Source organism: Brachypodium distachyon, chromosome 2, assembly GCF_000005505.3.
Source record: "Brachypodium distachyon strain Bd21 chromosome 2, Brachypodium_distachyon_v3.0, whole genome shotgun sequence".
Taxonomy (NCBI): domain Eukaryota; kingdom Viridiplantae; phylum Streptophyta; class Magnoliopsida; order Poales; family Poaceae; genus Brachypodium; species Brachypodium distachyon.
This window is the reverse complement of record NC_016132.3, coordinates 50037022-50056137: the sequence shown is the minus strand read 5'-3', so window position 1 is coordinate 50056137 and position 19116 is coordinate 50037022. Positions and strand designations below refer to the sequence as shown.

General features: G+C 52.1%; 2 protein-coding genes across 2 annotated transcripts; both read left to right on the top strand.

Annotated features, from left to right (window-relative positions):
• The first annotated feature begins 1127 nt into the window (after positions 1-1127).
• On the top strand, positions 1128-2444 carry LOC100828887 (dof zinc finger protein 5). Its single transcript, XM_003567085.4, has one exon. The coding sequence runs from the start codon at positions 1465-1467 to the stop codon at positions 2041-2043; it is 579 nt and encodes a 192-aa protein (XP_003567133.1). The 5' UTR covers positions 1128-1464; the 3' UTR covers positions 2044-2444.
• Positions 2445-7496: 5052 nt separating this feature from the next.
• On the top strand, positions 7497-8521 carry LOC100821407 (heavy metal-associated isoprenylated plant protein 28). The gene is made up of 3 exons (XM_010234048.3): positions 7497-7628; positions 7762-7837; positions 7934-8521. Exons 1-3 carry the CDS (start codon positions 7623-7625, stop codon positions 8275-8277), a joined length of 426 nt encoding a protein of 141 aa, XP_010232350.2. The 5' UTR covers positions 7497-7622; the 3' UTR covers positions 8278-8521.
• The last annotated feature ends 10595 nt before the right edge of the window (positions 8522-19116 follow it).

Here is a 19116-nt window from a genome sequence, read left to right as displayed (position 1 = left end):
CTCACAATTTACAGACATGACGCTCACTAGAATTTTAGTGATCTTCATGGATTTAGCACTTATATCCATTTGTTGGGCGTGCTCATGTCATTGTGTGTGTGTTCTGGTGTGTGTAATGGTGCGTCTGTGCGTGTATGTCTTCTTGTAACCAAAAAGATATAAGGTTTTACAGAAAATCCTTCCTCATCCACTAGGGTGCATAGAGCATAAAGCCCCAAAATACATTTGGATACAAAAGACAGACATTCTAGAATTTAAATACATATAAGGAGCGATATCACGGTGGGATTTTGACACGCATGCGTCCAACCAAAATCCTGATCCGCAATTAATAATTGAGGACATTAGGTTATCGATCTTGTCGGAATGACTGCGGCCAGTCCACTTTCCGTATGTACGACCGGATGCGGTTTCTGTGACTCCCAAAATAGATTCACAACCACGTCACACACTTGTCGTTTGTAGAGAGACGTCAGCCGAGTCGAATCTTGCATGCGCCATGCATCTCCTTGTTGGATCGGTTATCGTATCCGTCTTTGGTCATGGGATATTGGAAAACGCAAGGGAGAGATAACCGCCCTTGTCGTTTTTTGCATTAATTGCATGAGCGAAATGACGCCATGGTCGTAGCAATTGTCGGTGTGTTTTTCCTAGAGACACGGGTAGCACTAAACAGAGGCAGTTCCGTCACGATCATGAGACACAAGAGAATGCCATGGGGATGCAAGCAAGATCTCGCTTAAATGACCAGCTAGTTCAAAACAATTTAAATTTGGTTTGTAGGTTTAGAGATTGACTTGGAAGTATGTTGTGAGATTTTGTTTGCACGTCTAGTTTGAAGGAAAAGAAGAGAAAACTAAAGCATCCAGACTATTACTGTAAAACGGAGGCAGTAGCATGGAAGAACAAATCAAGGCGGCCACGCACTCGGAGGGAGCGCCCCCGTTGCTTGCCTTTCCCGCAAACAAATTACCCAGGCCAGGTCCACGGCACAAAGCGAGCCGCTACAACAAGGGAAGACCTTTTTACTGCTACTGTATACACCAACCGGGGCCGGAGATTCTCCTCGAGTCTACAAACCCCACATGCAAATCAAATTCGACGCAGCCGCAAACCCACGCAGCACGAGGAACCTCCAGCCTCGTCGCCGCCCCACACCCCGCGCCCGACCTCGCGCGGCCACTGCTAGCTGTGCGTGCGTGTGCTTCCGTTTCTTTCTTTTTTGACCAGATGTGCTTCCGTTTCTTTTCTGTGCTGTGGCTGTGCGCGTAAACACATTTGTCCTTGTTCCCTTCTGCGGTCCAACCTCACGTATGCTACACTTACTCCGGCGTGACCTATCCTTCGGCTGACGGGCTTTAAGTAGCAACGGACGCACGGACCCCTTCCTCGACCCCCCATCGCCTGGAATTCCTTCCCCCTAGCCTGGCTAGCTCCTCTCTCCCGGCTCCCACGTCGAGATCGATGGCTCCCTTGGTCGGCGCCTTCAAGCTCTTCGGCAAGGTCATCACGCCGCCCGTACCCGCCGTCGCGGGGGAGGAGGAGCCGCAGCGGCTCCCCGGCGACGGCGAGCGGGATCGGACGGCCGCGATCAAACGGGAGGCGCCGGCGGGAGACCTGGAGGGTGAGGAGACCAAGCAGCAGGGGCAGGGAGGAGGGGCGGCGCGGCGCACGCAGCTGCAGGAGTCGGCGGAGGCGCGGGCGGCGGCGGCGCCGCTGCCGTGCCCGCGGTGCCGGAGCCGGGACACCAAGTTCTGCTACTTCAACAACTACAACGTCAACCAGCCGCGCCACTTCTGCAAGGCCTGCCACCGCTACTGGACGGCCGGCGGCGCGCTCCGCAACGTGCCCGTCGGCGCCGGCCGCCGCAAGAACCGCCCGCTCGGCCCCAACGTCGGCGCCAACCACCACCACCACCACCGCGCGCCCCCCGCCGCCGGCTTCAATCTCGCCTTCCCCAACGCTGCTGCTTCCTCCCCCAACTCCCCGTCGCCGGTCTACACCGACGGGCACTGGCAGGCCGGCCCGGACCGTCGGTTCTGATCGATCCGACCAATCATCATTAATTCGTCCGGCCGAACCCAGGGGGGCTCTTCTCGTCTCGTCCGGGGAACTTCCGAAGGAGAGGAGAATTCCGATGCCCCTTTTCTGTTCTGCTCATCTTCTCTAGCTAGTTCCTCTGTCTATCTTTCCTAGTAGTAGTAGAACTAGAATAATTTGTCGTTTTTCTTTCTTCTTTTCATGGTTTGTAAGGTTGCATCGCGTCGCCTGTGCTGTGCAATGTGTAAAAACTGATCAGGTTAATCGCGGTAGCATTGTAGCGAGAGCTGCGAGCTCTGCTCTGCTGTAAATCCGCCCGTTGTGTATGACCATGCGCTGCCGTTTTTCTTTCATGACTCGGATGACTGTGATGCTGCGATGCCATGCCGTATTGGGATCTTGAATCTCACTGCTCAAGTGCTCAGCTCATCGATCCTCGCCCAAAGGGCTGGCCAAGTTTATCAGTTTCCTACGGGAACTGGTGAGCTGGAACTGATCATCCTGTTTAGCTCCGCTGTAAATTTGTTCTTATTGTACATCTAGGGAAATAGTTCTTCTCGTACTATTACTTAACTCCAACATTTTCGTCGCACGGATATTGTCATATTGTGCTGCCTGGTATTGATAGCAAGAGATACAGATGGATGAGGGCGAGATCAAGCCTTCCTGCGGTTGTCTGCTTCTTTCCTTTAACCAGCAGTACTAGTACTTGTGCCAGTTTAATTTTGGACTATCGTACTTGTACTCAAGCTTGTTTAATCACCATATGCCATCGGTTCTGCTGCTGCTGCTGTAGTAGTAGTAGTATGATTCTCCTCGTGGACAAAAGTGGGTCTTCCTAGATCAACATTTCGGTAAACTGGCCAAGAAACTTTTCACCATCATCCTTTTGGGAAGTTTCATCAAAAAGAGGCAATGGAGACAGGCACCTGACTGGCGACTTACTAGTCGTCATCAATACACTGAAAAAGATAATGGAAGCTTTTCCTAAAAGTACCGGGAGATAATTATTCCAACCGTCAACTTGTCAGGGTCAAGGAGAGAGAGGGTGTGTGCGCTTTTGATTTTGAGCAGCAGTCCCCCACCCTTTTGCTAGCCTTGATTGCTCGCAAGGTTACTTTACGTAGGCGCTCTCGCGAAAGCGTTTTGGCTCTTCTTCTCATATTTACTCCTTCTCACTAGTCAGCACTCGCATGGTTGGCAGTTGGACTGCGGCGCCGGGGACCTTTTCCGCCGCTGCTGCTGCTGCTGGGGCAGAAGGGTATCCCCACGGGGACAGAGCCAGTGACGTGTGTCAGTGGGTGCACTCCTTGGCTTTCAGCTTCGTAGGAGCGGCTAATCAATGGAATTGATCGTATGGTTCTGGAGCAAAACATCATGATGCCCCCTCCTTCTCGGAATAAATTGCGACGTGCCTTCCGTGGGGACTGGCAGAAAAGCTAAAATGGTGACATGTGGAGTTCATCCACCTACAAATTAGTACTCACAAATGGTGACATGTGTAGTACATGCGACACGACAACTACTTAGCACTAGCGAGTACTGCTACCGAGTAGCGAGTCCGAAATAAAGTACGTAGCACGAAAAGCTTATGTGAGTTTTGGTCATATATTTGCCTTTCAGTTATACACTCCTCCATGGAGACCCATGCATAAATTAAGGCTACAGCTTTTCTATCACTCAAGGGAAAGAAAAGAAAAGAAAAGAAAAGGAGATGCCAAGCTATGACAGCGAGAGGAGAAACACAAGAAGGAACCCAAAGCATTGCTGGTCCAAAGCAGCAAGCAACAAGAAGCGATATTTCTGCAAACTACACGTGCTCTGTGTTGGCGGTGCTGTATAGATAGAGCTTTCGAAATTCGAAAAAGCCAATAACCCAAAAGTGCACCAGTCGGCCAGCCGCCAGCATGAAGCTCGCTTTCATATCCCCCCTTGTGTAAAAGATTCTGCGCAAAAAGTTGGCGAAGCTGGGGGGTAAACTTCGAAGTCGATCAACTCGGCCGCCTTCTCGCCCGGCCGGTCACACACCCCAGTTGGCGACTTTTTCTCTTATCCGGCCCTTTTTCTTTTTCTCGGAGACTACGCAAAAGAGGGGCAGTGGGAGAAAGAAAAGAAGGAAACTGAGCTGGCTGGCCGGTAGCGTCTCAAAAACGCCGTGCGGGTCGCGCGTTTTGGCAAGTCATCACGCATCACACGTACGTGCGCGCCGCAACCGGGGCTTGGGTTGGATTCGGATCTCCGCGAGGACCGTGAGCGCAATGCATCGCTGCGTATTCCGGCAAGCTATAGCTAGGCGCGGGCGGTAGTTATATCGGGTCGCTTTTGGTTGCGGGTTTAGCTCGGATAAGGACCAGCTGGTACTATGAGGAATTAATGGATCGTTATTCAGGAGTGATTAGCGTGGTGACAGTGAGCTACCAGCAGGGGCCATGCAGAGGGGTTGCTTTCCTCTCCAATTAAGCTAGCGAGAGTGAGCGAGCCCAAAAAGAGGATACGTGTAGGTGTCAAGAAAGCTATGGTTACGCTGATGCTTACGCCCGGTAATTAACTGTGATGCATGTCAAGTAACATCGGATTTCATTGCTGGCCAACGACTAACTGGATCTATCTCGTTTAGCGGAGCAATTATGGATGTGGAACAAAAATGATCATTACGTGTAATGGAGCCTACGGTGTCAAAATATCGAGTCTAGACTGATTTTGACCGTTGAGCAAGTAGGGCCAAGATAGCTGAATTATCAAAGAAGACTGCTATATGCACATTTTCGCCCTACACTAGTAGGACGCTAGCCAGCGGCCGAGCCAGAAACTGAAGAAGTATGATGCTAAGATAGATCTAATGATGCTGGGTATTCTAACTTCTCTTTTAAACACCCTGGCTGGAAGTACTGGTGCTACAGCACAGGTAGCGCCACCCCTAGATCCGCCCCTAACGCTAGCCCATGTCCCTTTGATCTAAGTACGTGTGGCATGAATGCCAGACGTAGAGGATCTGACATCGGATGCAGATCAGACAGGAAAATATCGTACGCAAAGCACTTTTGAAATCAAATGGGGAGTTTAAGATTTCTTTTCTTTTGATGAGTAATACATCAATCTTTTATCAAAAGAGGAAAAGAAAACAAGAGTTAAAGCTGGAAAGATGTACTTTGAGCAATATACGCACGGGGAGTTTAATTTCTCCATACCTTTGTGGAAGTAGCTCGAAAATGCCAAATAATCGGTAGCACCTTGTATCGTTTTCAAACGGATCTGCTTGCATTTAATTTTCTAGTACTAGTAATAGGCCGGCTTTTGTGCTACAAAAAATTGTTAGTCACCCTAAGACTATATAAGACTTCTTTCACAAAATTGTGCTTGTGTGCATCAATGATGCAGAGGCGGGGAGCCCTTTTTTCAGGGAAAAAAATGAATTCTTGTACTTCATGGTAATATATATACAAACATTATTCTCCTTTTCAAATAGTTTAGGTCAATCTGTGGAAATATGATTTGCATGCTTCATCTGAGTAACCAAGTGGGCAAATAAACGTCATATAAGTCTTGACATCAGCAACTCGTCACCAATTGAATCACGGGTTTGGCATCTACAAGCTGTAACACATGACATGTAGAATTAATACTTTCCAAAAGGGATATATATATATAATTCTACAACAGATATCTACGCAATCTCATGATGATCGCCGACTAGCGCATCCCCCAATTATTTGTATATATATGTCATTAAATATGTTCACAATATCAATATAGTTTGTGATCTTTCTTCATTACAGTTTTGTCTTGTTTTGTGTGCAACCCTTTACATGAAGTTTAACCAACAATGAATCAATTCTCTCCATAATCGACGCCTACTTGTTGAGTGAAACCACATATATACCACTCGTCTTGCCTTTTAGCGAGCCATCCATCTTCTGGTGGAGAAGACCCATTTGCTGGCCACAGTGCTAGCGCATGGATCAAGGACATAGAACAAGAGACCAAGTGGCATTCCGTAACAGAAGTTATTTTCATCAAATATTGTATATGCAAGTTAGGATCTTTAAGTATGGATAGATAAGAGGAAGGGATTGGAGAAGTAGGTGAAGAAGTAGTTGTGAAGGCTGATATGGCATTAGACATAAAATACCCGGTTTCCCTCGAGCGAGCATGCAGTGTGCATTACCGAGTGGCTCCAACGAAGTCGGAGCTAGGGATAAGTTGGTGCATAGTGGTTGGTGTGGGATCGACAAGGAAGGGAGATGTTGTCTCGGGTGTATGTGGCGACTCACAGGAGGGCGCATAGATATCAACATTGATGTTCTCAGGGAGAAAATGTGTTGAGATGGGAAGATGTTGTGGGAATCGAGGAGGATACGACGGGAACATATCTTGTGGTGGATGGCGATGCCGATTGTGCAAGGTAGATGAGGTCCGAATCTCCGGAGAAGATGATGTGGGGTGGTATATTTGATTTTATGTGGCCCAAGGGGGGTGGAGAACCCGGAAGGTTAGAGAATTAGGAGATTTTTTGGATAACAAGATACATCAGATACCATGTGCCTGAATAATAATAATTATAATAACACGGAAGATTCAAGGTTAAGAGAGCGATAGCACTTGCTCCCTCCGTTTCATAATTCTTGTCGAAATATTACATGTATCTAGACGCTTTTTAGAAATAGATACATCCAGTTTTAGGCTAATTGAAGACAAGAATTATGGAACGGAGTGAGTATATTCGAGGGGTAATCCAGACGGACCAAACATGGTTTTCTTTTTGACATCATCGATGGAACATAGTTTTCTTTTTGACCGTATTGCTCGTGTGGGTTTAAAGAAAGCTCTTCTTCTCCGGGCTCAAAGAAAGTCAGATGCTCACAGAAATCAGAATCAACGGCGCGGCATTGAAACCAAAGAACGTCAACTAGCGAGGCCCAACGGCAGGCCCCGGCCGAGACGTGCTACATTCGCGTGCACTGTGCCCATTGTGCTCCATAGCAGCGAGAAGACGGGATATGTGGGCTTCAGCCCATATGGAATGTGTGGGCATTATAAGGTGGGGTAAATGGGTTTTTCTGGCAGGCCCATCCCACTTGAATTCCTCCTCCGTCCTCAAGGGTGTTAGCTGAATGACGGAAGCGATCAGACTTGCAGATCACGCGGCTCCCCTCCGTTCCCGCCGTGCTTCACTCAGACGAAACGCGGCACCGGGGAGCTTAGATTGCCAGCCAGGCGTTTGCTTGTTTCCAGGCTTCGAGTCTTCAGCATTGGCGTTGTTTATACCGCAGAATCTGGAAGGGAGAACGAAGTGGTCGGTGCAATTTACATGTGAAATACAGTTAGTCAAGTCTTCCGGCCTCTGGCCGTCTGCCGACCTCGCATCTCAACTGCCGTGCCCCATGCTTTACGGGAACACCACATGCAAACAGGAGTACATATATACAGGGGGCGTTAATCGGGGATGCGCAACTTGGCAGTTGACACTGCGCAGCTCGTCCTGTTCGAAACCGATTGTCAACGCCTCGATCACTCACACGAAGGAAGATTGAAGAACTCTCCCCAGGCGATCCATCGAGGACAAGACAGAGCTCGCGAAAGAAATGACGGTAAGCTAATCTTTCCTCCATGGATGGTTTGTGATTCAGCAGTATTCCTGTGTCTCTTCTGTCATGTTATCGGCGCGGTTCTAAACTTGTTTTTTCCTGATATGCTGTGTCGGCCCATCGAATCACCTTCAAGATCGTGGAGATGTGCGTGCATATGTGCTGCGCCGGGTGCGAGAAGAAGATACGGAAGGCCGTCGAAAAGTTAGAAGGTACTCCTCTGTCCTAAACACTTGTCGCTATTTTATTGCAAACTTGCTTCTAATTAAGTACTAGTCCGAATGTATAACTGACGATTTGGTCTACAGGGGTGGACGGCGTGGAGATCGACATGGAGATGCAGAAGGTGACGGTGAACGGGGACGTGGAGCAGAAGAAGGTGCTGAAGGCGGTGCGGAGGACGGGGAAGCGCGCCGTGCTGTGGCCGTCGACGCCATACAACATCCCCGGCGCGGGCGCGGCCCACCTCCTGCTGGCCCAGCCGGCGGGCGGGGCCCACACGTACGCGGCGGGCCCGACATCCTCGTACAACTACTACAAGCACGGCTACGACGACTCGCGCCTCTACGGCGCCAACTCCTCCCTCGTCGGCGGCACCAGGGCCACCGATTACTTCAGCGACGAGAACACGGGTGGCTGCTCCGTCATGTGACTCGGTTTGAATTGATTCATCTGCACCGTTCGATCGAATGTTCGATCGTGAAATCGATGGGTTTTAATTTTAATCTGAAGTTGCATACCTTTTTTTTCTTCTGTAAATTGAGTTCGCACGATTTGTTGAAACTAGCGTGATGGCCCGCGCGACGCGGGCTAGACCTCGTGACCATTAATTGTTGTACAATTATTTTTCTACCTGTGTTGTTGACGGGTTTTTTAACTCTTTTGATTTCCTGCAATATTGGTATACTCTCTCTGTTCGGGTTTATAAGTCCCACATGGGATTTTATGCGGAACTTTGACGAAATATTACTTTGGTAATACGACGTTATTGTGACACAAAAGAGATATCTACATATTAGTATTGAAAAACTTTATGAATAGTATAACGCTTATATACATACATTTTTTTTATCTAATTGTTCGCCAAAGTTCGTCACAAAATTCAATGCAGGCCTTATACATCCGGATGTAGGGAATATAATTAACTGATATTGGATTATTTCCGATATGTATTTATCCATTGTATTTGTAATTTTAAAATCGAAGACATGAGATTTGTATACCTAAGAGCAACCCCAGGAGATTCTCTAAATTTAAGCCCCAAATTCCTATATGGTGATCCCCTATAAAAGATTCTTCCCGTAAAATTGTATTTTCTCCTGCATGCTCCCTATCTCACTCTCTATGTTACACTCTTCTAGTATTTTATTCAACGCTTTTCTAAACTTTCGTGCTTCAAACGACTTATGCATATAATTTAAATTCATATTATTTAAATCCAATCATTTTATTTTACAGCACTTAAATAAACTATATAATGTGGAGTATTATAATGATTATAATTTAATTAACATAGTTTTTTAATTAGCAGTGTGTCTTTTACAAACTTTTTCTGCACAAGCGAAGTATTGTCTACGTGAATCAGCAACAGAAACACATCCGTCAAACTGCATCTGCATCTCTACTACTACTTGAATTGCTCTCCCGTCGATCTCTACATGAAGAAAGATCCACATGCAGCAACGATTGTTCGAAAACTCGAGTAAGCTCCGGGGACCTAGGGATGCTTGTATCTTGGTCGATCGACTCAGCATTGTCCTGTCCACTATCTCCTCAGGCTTTTAGATACAGGCAAGGCCTTTTGGTATTACACCGTTGCCCGCTCACCTTGGCCCACCACGCGCTTGCACTTAACGTTGTACTGCACACGATCAGGCTTTTAGTATACAACCGATGACCACAATCGACCGCCGCCGACGGCCGCCTCTCCCCATCCCCAACACCGTCGCTGTCTTTCCGACTGCCTCAACCAACACCGCCGCATCGTTCGTTGCCGCTCCGCCCGCCTCGATGCCACTGCCTTCCCCATCTACTGTCCAACAGCTATATCAACGTGGAGGCTTCTCTCGGTACCCCTCATATTATCAGTAATTATAACATATTGGTCCTTTAGGGAAAAGAACGGGCGGCCTCTACTACCTTCTGCAGGCGTCGGGTGTCACCGGAGATGACGCCGGCGAGGCGAGGACGCAAGGGCCCGGGCGCGGGGCGCCTTCTTTTGGCCAGGCCGCTCCCCTTTAGGGAAAAGAGAGAGCCTTCCCTCTCTTCTTTTCCCTTCCCTTGCCTTGTTTCACGCTGGCCAAGGACGGCGAGGTGTCGACCTCCGGTTGGCCGGCGCGGACGCCAAGGATGCCCTTGGGGCCTATAAAATGGAACCAGTGGTTCATGGGGGAGATCCACACCGGTCTTGTTTGATCTTTCCGGCGCCGAAGCCTCGTTCGGCGGCGCTCGAAATTTCTTCGGGACTTGGTGTTCTAGGGTGTCCTGCAGGGGTGGTAGCTTCTTCCGAAGGCGTCACGGAGCTAAGCATTGTCTCCGTCCGGCCGAAGCCTTTTCTCCGCGTGATCGAGCCAAGGTGGGGGCTTGGCGTCGTTGCGAGGTTACGGGGACCAAGGTGCCGCCGGTGCTTGCAGGTTATCTCGGGGGATCTTTGCCGGCGACCGCGTCCTTTGTGCTCTTGTGAAGGTATGGCTAGCTCTCCTTGGGTCGAGCATTGAGCTCTCGGGTGTGGCTGGCCTCGCCGGTTATTTCGTCGAGCACCTTTGGTGCGAGCCGCGGCTGCCTTCGAGCGACGGAGCTTCAGGGCGCCTGGCGCGGCGGGCATGGTTAGGACGCGGGCGACGTGCACGGGGGCGAGCTTGGAGTTGGCCGGCACGAAGCGGGCGCGAGCTTCACGTTCGTCGGGGGGGGCACGGGGGCGTGCATTCGGCGCGGGCGGGCCCGACACGGCGCGGGCACGGCGCACGGGAGCGCGCGCAGAGCAGCATAGGTGCGCGCGGTGCGGGGCGGGCGAGTCTCGTGCGGCAGGGCGTGGACGGGCCCGGCGCGACGCGCAGGTGCGCAAGCAGCGTGCGGCATTGCGCCGAACACTTGGAGGGCGTGGCGATAGTTTTCTCCTTTTTTTTCTTTTTGCGCGCGGGCGGGCCGAGGAACTGGTGGGCTGGAGGCCCGTGGAGTTTGGGCTCCCCTTTCCTTTTTTTCCGTGCGCGCGGGCAGGCCGAGGCCTTCGGCCTGGGAGGCTTGGCCTCTCTTCCTTTTTTTTTTGCTAGCTAGTCTCTTTGTGATTTCCCCGTACTTCCTACTAACCATTGTTGATTCCTTGTTTGCGTAGGTGAGATGGCGGGTCCCGACGCCGAGTCTGCGACCGAGAGGGGGCCGTCCAAGGGCTCCGCGGCGGAGCGTGCGGTGAACCGACCGTCGAGGAAGAAGAAAGTCGCCTTTCGCTCGCGTGGGGATCCTCCGGTGGTTCTGATGGCTCCGATGGAGGGTGGTTGGGCTCACGACTACCTTCTCCCATCTTCGACGAGCCCCGAGGACCTTGTCCAGCTGGAGGAGGCGGGATACTTCCCCAAGGGGGACGGTATTTTGCCCGACGGTGAGGAGTTCAAGCTCGACCACAAGCGGCGTCCAGGGTGCATCGTGGTGTTTTCGGCCTGGTTCCATGCCGGCTTGTGTGTGCCCGTCCACCCCTTCCTGATGGAGTTCTTTGAGACGTACGGCATCGAGTTGGCCCAGCTGCACCCTTCGGCGATTGTGAAGTTGAACGTGTTTCGCTGGCTGTGCGAGACGGCGCTTCATGAGGAGCCTTCGATGAAGCTGCTGTTGTTCTACTTCACCGTGGAGGTGAGGGAGTCGCTCACTCCTGACGGCTTTACCCTGAGCGCCTTCGGTTCGGTGAACCTGAGGCTTCGTTCCGGCTTTGGAGACGACTTCTTGCTCATGCCTGGCAGGAGCACGGTGAAGTTGTTTGACAAGTGGGAGTCCCAGTGGTTTTTCCTTCGGGCTTTGAAGACGTGTCTTCGACACTCAGGCGATCTTCCTCGCACTCGGGGGCTGGGGGCCTCAAGGAGGTGCCTCACCCAGGCGAGCTTCGGTCGACCGACCTTTGGAAGGTGACCAAGATCAAGGAGGTGTCCGCCCAGAGGAGCTTCCGTGACCTCATGGAGGAGATGGTGATGGCGGGGCGCTTCATGATGAGGAGCCGTCCAAGGTCTGAGCTTGGGATTCCTCGGGCTTTCCGTCCTCCGCATGCCATCACCACACGTGAGTGCCGCTTCCTTTTTCCTTTCAGGCCTTGGTTGTTTTTCCCTTGCGGTGGTACTTAACGACTTTGGCTTGTCTTTTTTCAGCAACGTTTTCCGAGGAGAGGGCGGCGTTGTGGGCCGCGCAGCTGATAGGTTCGTACGGCGGGCCGGAGTACCGTGGCTACTAGACCAAGATTAGCGGCGGGGGATGTCATAACATCATTGCGAAGTGCTTCGGGAAGATGATGCTGATGCGACAGGATCCGAAGTTCGGGCGCCTCCTTCGAGTGGGCGATCGCTACTCCCGCTTGGCGACACTGTTGATGCTGGCGGTAGGGTCCAAGTTGCGGGACACCTGCGGGAAGGTGAAGACGGGGACGACGGTGCTGGGCCTGGCGGTGCCTGGTGCGCCGGTCCCGAAGATACCTCGTCCGCCGAGTGGATGCAAGAGGAAGGCTCCCCCGACTCCTTCTCCTTCTTACGACTACGCCCCGGCGGATTCGGCGGATCCCGTCGTGGGTGAGTCGAGGTCTCCTTTGAGGGTGACCATGGACTAGCACATGAAGGGGAAGATCGGACTTGAGCACGTGCTTCCTCCTTCGAGCCACGAGGTTGAGGCTTTCACTCGCGAGACAGGGCTTCGGCTGTTGAGCGACTCGGTGGTGGAGTTGTCGACCGGAACCAGCGGTGCGGGCGTCCCGGTGTTCTCCATCGGTCGCGAGCGTCCTGAGGAGGATGCTCCTACCTCGGGTGAGTGCCTTTCTCATTGGCGGTGTCGATCTTCTTTGAAGATTCTAACATGGTTTCCTTGGTTTGCTTTCAGGTGTGAGGGTCGCGGCTCCCGACGTTTCCGAGGGCAAGCCCCCGACTCAAGCGAGTGGCGAAGAGCTTCCGATGACCGAGGATGGGGTGAGAGACCCTCTCGTGACACTGGAGCTGGTGAGCGTCTGTGACATGTCTCCCTCGGTCCTCCGGTTTTGCTTTTGGGCTAACTCTGTCTTCTTTGTAGGTGAGGGGTTTGGTCGAGGCCGTGGGCGCCCTTCCTGCCCTCAAGACTCAGGTGGGGGCGCTTTCTGCCGCTTTGGACGTGGAGATGTCCAAGTCTACCCTTGCCTTGAGAGAGTTGGCTTTGGAGAGGGTGCGGCGCGAGGCCGTGGAGGTCGAGCTTTCCCGCGTTTCGGCGGAGCTCGCGGCCATGGAGACCAGGGCTCAGCTTCCTGAGGAGCGCCAGGCAGACGAGCTTGCGAATACTCGTCGAGTTGAGGAGGACTTGGTGGTGGCCAACCTTGATAGGGAGCACGCTCGAGCGGAGGCTGCTTCCCTCGAGGTGGAGTTGGCTGCAACGAGTGACGGCCCGATGCTCGCTTCTCATGCTCGCCCTCCTTCGGATCGTCTTCCCGAGGTGGTTTCGCTTTTGCTTGCTCAGGCCACCGAGATTCGAGAGACGATGATTTGCTTGAGGAGCGTTTCCCAGCCGGACCTTTCTCCGTGTCGCATGGTGGATGAGGCGAGCAGGGTGCTTACTTCCCAGGTGGAGCTCATCGAGCCTACCATGAAGAAGTGAGTCCTGAGTACGGGTGCTCGACTTGTTTCGTCGGCGGTTGCGGCAGTCCTGGACGGCGGTGCTGGGATGAGCGGGCTTGAGGGTGAGATGTCTCACGGGGCGAAGAAGTTTCTGGCGGACCAAGGTGCTCCTCTTCGTGCTCGGGCTCGACGCTTCGTGCGTTGCCTTGAGCCTGCTCTTTAGAAGGGTGATGGTGAGGTGTGAGCCTCGTCGCCCTCGGAGGTGGTGATGTACCTCTGCTGCTTACTTATGCGATGTTGCATATCTCCACTTGACTTAGCCTCATGGCTAGCATGTTTAGGCTTTTAGTCGTAGAGGTTGTAAGGCAGTTTTTTTGTTGTGTTTCATGCTTCACTATGTAGTCAACATTATCGGAAATGTTAACTTAGCTCAGCATGTATTTCTCATGTTTCACCATGTAGTCGACATTATCGGAAATGTTAACTTAGCTCAACATGTGTTTCTCGGAGTACTACATTTCCTTCTTGTGAAGTACTATATTTCCTCAGTTTATACAGCTCACGATCGTTCGTTATGATTACACTTTTGTGTTATCAATTGCTGTCGCTGTTGGGATACGACTTGGTTTCGGTGCCTTAGGCCATGGCTACGAGCCATGGGTCCTAGTACCCTTGTGAGGGTCGCTATCGATATGCCGGTAGTAATCCGGACATTACGACCTGCCGTTCGGGAAATTTCATGCGAAATTTTTCCTCTTCGGACTTCAGGAAGCTATGCTTTCCTGCGATTATTATGGAGCCTTAACCCGGTTAATATCATGCAGGCCCGCGCGCGACGTCTTGCATACGGGTAGCATGGTTCTCCGAGGTAAGTAAGCTCATGCATAACTCGCTTATTTACGGTTCCCCTTAAATGCGTTTTAAGGAGCTTCCAGCCCTCGGGGGACTTGGTTATACTTGGTGGATGGCCTCGAGGCACGCTAGGATCCACCAAGGAACAAGTTGCTAGTAGCGACCTATGTCCGTGGACATTTTTAGAGGATGCCCGGGCCAACAGAGGCCTTTCCACGTTCCTCGGTGAGCGGCACAGGGGCAGCGGCTCTTTTACGATGATGAGTCGTGTGAGTGTCTCGTGTCACTCTTAATTTTTCCTCAAGGACTTGCTTTATTTATCCTTGCTTCCTTGTCTTAAGGTATGGCCCGATGGCACTTACAAGCCTTATGTAGACGTGGCCTCGTTGGCACTTATGATCCCTCGAAGTTTCGTAGGGAAGAGGCCGGTTGGGCGTTGATGATCTCCTTTCGGGAGCGGCAAGGATTGACCTTGAAGGTCCTCCTTAGGCGTAGAAACGCCGGAGCTTGTTGCCGTTCCAGGCATGGACAAGATTTTGCCCTTTCATGTTCTCGAGGTGGTACGTACCATTTCCCAATACTGCGACGATGCGGTATGGTCCTTCCCATTTAGGGTCGAGTTTGCGCTGGAGCTTTGGGTCGACATTCTTTTTCAGTACGAGATCTCCTTGGGAGAAGTCTCGTTCCCGCACCCTTTTGTTGTAGAAGCGTGCGACGCTGCTGGTAGACGGCATGCCTCATGAGGGCTTTGTCACGAGCTTCTTTCTCAAGATCGACAGTCGTCTTGTGATGGTCTTCATTTTCGATGAAAGCAATTGGGGTGGCTTCTTGGAGCCTTTTGACCCGAGGTGAGCGGAACTCGACCTCGGCGGGAAGAACTGCTTCGGCTCCATACACCAAAGAGAATGGTGTTCGGCCCGTGGAACAGCTTACGGAGGTGCGTATGCCCCAAACCATGCTAGCAAGTTCATCTCCCCATGCTCCCTTTGCTTTGCTAACCGTGTGCTCTACCCTTCGGCGGAGTCCTTGGAGGATTAGTCCATTTGCCCTTTCGCATGCGTCGTTGCTCTTGGGGTAAGCTACGGATGCGAAGTGCAGCTTGATCTCAAGGCATTCGCAGAATTTGATGAATTCCGCACAGTCAAACTGTTTCCCGTTGTCCACGGTTAGCTCTCGCAGGACACCATATCGGCATATGATGTTTTCCAAGAATTTTTTTTGAACGGCCTATGACGTGAACTTGCCAAGCAGCGCTGCTTCTATCCATTTGGAGAAGTAATCAATCATCACCACGAGGTACTTGCAGCCCCCGTTGCATGCGGGGAAAGGCCTGAGGAGGTCCATTTCCTAGCGTGCAAATCGCCATGTTATCGGGATATTCTTCAGGGAAGTCACGGGCGCATGGATTGACTTCACCATTTTTGGCAAGCTTAGCATTTCCGCAATATGGTGATTGCGTCTTGCACTATGGTGGGCCAATAGAATCCCTGATGTAAGGCTTTTGCCGCGGTGGCCCTTGGCGCAAGATGGTGGCCGCATATCCCTGAATGGATTTCCAGGAGGAGCTCGGCTCCTCGGTCAGGAGTTATGCACTTAAGAAACGCGGCCGCTCTTTTCATGTATAGGATGCCGTCGAGGAGGACGTACATCTTGGCTTTTGCGAGCAGAGTTTTGGCGCTTGGGACTTTCGCTTCTTCGTCCACCTTGCCTTTCAAGACGCGGATAATCGGTGTCATCCAAGAAGGTGGAGCGTCGATGACCATGTTGGTCTTTGAAGCTTCGTCAAGAGCGTCGGCTTCTTCCTTTATGGATGGGGCGCAAATTACTTCGAAGAATGCACCGGGTGGCAGCGGTTCTTTGGAACTGGCCGTTCGGGCTCACCTGTCAGCCAGGTGATTTTCTACTTGTGGAATGCGTCGCGCCTCCATGCCCAGGAAATACTGTTCCATCTTGCGAACTTCTTCGATGTATTTCTTCATTCTTTCATCAAGGCATTGATATGACTTGTCCATTTGGTTTATCACCAGTTGGGAGTCTCTCTGGATGAGAAGGCGTCGGACTCCCATGGCCTTGGCCAGTCGAAGTCCGAGAAGTAGCGCCTCATATTCTGCCATATTGTTGGTGGCATTGTAGTCAAGATGGGCGGCGTACTCCAAGATCTTTCCTTCGGGGCTGATGAGTATAACTCCAGCCCCCGCACCGTCGAGGCGCTTAGAGCAGTCGAACCTCATTATCCAATGTGGTTCGGGGGGCTCGGTCTTGGATGTGATTTCTTCGGGCGAGGCTGGGGGAGCGTGCCACTCGGCCACGAAGTTAGCCAGGACTTGGGATTTTATGGCCGTTCTCGCCGTGAGTTCCAATGAGAAAGGCGCCAATTCCGTTGCCCATTTGGCGATTCTTCCGGTGGCCTCCTTGTTGCCAAAGACTTTCTTGAATGGAAAGGTAGTTGGCACCATGATGGTGTGGCCCATGAAGTAATGACGAAGCTTTCGAGAGGCCATGAGGAGGGCGTATGCAATTTTCTCGATCTGGGTGTATCGACCATTTGCTCCTCCCAAAGCTTCGCTCACGTAGTACACCGGACGTTGTGACCCATCTTCTTCCTTCACGAGTGCTGCGCTTACGGCGACCGGGGTCGCGGCGAGGTATAGGAGCAAAGGCTCCCCCTGTTTTGGGCTCGTGAGAAGTAGAGGGGTCGACAAATAGGTCGTGAGCTCTTCGAAGGCCCTTTGGGCTTCGTCGGTCCACTCAAAGTTGTTGAGGCTCCTCAGGGCTTTGAAGAAAGGTAGACCCTTTTCGACTGACCGGGCGACGAATCGTCATAGGGCCGCCATTCTTCCCGATAGGGGTTGCACATTTTTGACGGAGCGAGGAGGTTCCATCTCTAGGATAGCCCGAATTTTTTCCGGGTTGGTCTCAATCCTCCGTTGGGAGACAAGGAAGCCTAAGAGTTTCCCTCCTCGAACTCCAAATGCGCACTTTTCCGGATTGAGCTTCACGCCGTACTTGCGGAGATTGTCGAAGGTTTCACGCAGGTCCTTGAGATGAGTTCCTGCAATTTGACTTTTGATGACGGCGTCATCATCGTATACATCGGCGTTCCTCCCCAATTGTTCCTTGAGGATGAGACTAACGAGGCGTTGGAAAGTTGCGTCGGCGTTCCTCAAACCAAAAGGCATCCTGCGATAGCCAAAGGTGCCGATGTGAGTGATGAAGCTAGTTTTCTCCTCTTCTTCCTTGGCCATGTGGACTTGGTGATATCCTGAATAGGCATCCAAGAAACTCAACCTCTTGCATCCCGCCGTGGAGTCGACCGGTTGGTCGATCCGAGGGAGTGGGTAGTCGTCCTTGGGGCACGCCTTGTTCAGGTCGGTAAAGTCGACACACATTCACCACTTGCCGTTGTCCTTCTTCACCAAGACAGGATCATTCGGAGTGCCAAACTTCTCGGATTAGCCCGGCGTCGGAAAGTTTGGCGATTTCTCGCTTGATGACCTCGCGTCGCACGGTGGAGAGTTTCCGAAGTTTTTGCTTTATGGGAGCTTTGTCGGGCCTTACGTCGAGGCGATGCTCCATGACGTCGCGCGGGACTCCTCCCATGTCGGAAGGCGACCAAGCGAAGAGATCGGAATTCTCGCGAAGTAGGTCGACGAGTTCTTCTTCGAGTTTACTCGGGAGGTTGGCCCTGATCTTCACCGTGCGCGTGGCGTCTTCTTGGGAGACGCGTACTTCCTTGAGTTCTCCTTCAGGGAGGGGCTTAGGGATGTAGCGCTCCGAGTGATCGGTTCCGGATGCTCCTGCATTCGAAAGCATGTTGATACTCTTGGATGATTCTCCCTTTTCGGCGCACTTGGTCTCATGACTGTAGAGGGTCTTTTTGTCGGAAGATTGCTCGCCGCGGACCGTTATCACGCCTTTCGGGCCCGAGATCTTCATACACAAGAAGTTGTGGTGGACGGCGGCGCAGAGACGGTTTAGCGTAGTCCTCCCGAGGATGGCGTTAAAGGAGGCCTCCATGTCCACTACGTCGAAGCGCACGAGCTCGGTTTGTCCGAGCGGCTGAATGGACTTCCTCGGTACGAAGCCGGTGAGAAGATAAAGGGATGGCTGCAACGAGCCGTTCTTGTATACCCCTTGTGGTTCCATCAGCTTCTTCAAAGTGCTCAAATATAGGATGTCGGCGGAGTTTCCACCATCCACCAGAATCTTTTTGAGCTCACAATTGGCGACGATCGCCGTCACGTAGAGGGCGTCGTCGTGCGGGAAGCGTATCCCCTTGGCATCTTCCTCGGTGAAGGTGATTGGCACGCTTGCCCATTTCGGCGGTGATGTCGGGGTGAAGGTTCCCATGACATTGACTTCGCGAGCATAATCCTTGCGCTGTCGCTTCGATCCCCGGCCTGTGGCGGAGCCCCCGAGTATCACTCTGACGTGATGTGCGGGTTCTTGAAACGGGAGGTTGTCTTTCTTAGGTGCCGGGTCAGCCACGAGGACGTTGGCGGGGCGCGGAGCCTCGACAGTTTTTTCATCCTTGCGCCGGGCCTGCATTCGTGCCTAGAATTCTTCGTGAGCCGCGATGAGAGTGTTGCACTCCTCGGTGCTATGGCTTGCCGAGTTGTGGATGAGGCATCTCCTAGTTCCTCCCTCGGTCGGACGAGGTGGCTTCTTGGGTTGCCAGGTCTTTTGGGATGATGCTTGTCCTTCGATGGCGAAGATTTTCCGGGCTTGGTCGCCGGCGCCCTTTTTCCCCCACCTCCTCTTCTTCTTGGAAGATGAAGCAGGCGCAGGGGGTTTGTCGGACGAGGGAGTTCCTTCAGGAGCGGCGCGTGGCGCGTCCTTCTTAGCAATGTCCCAGTCTTCGCCTCGGGCGT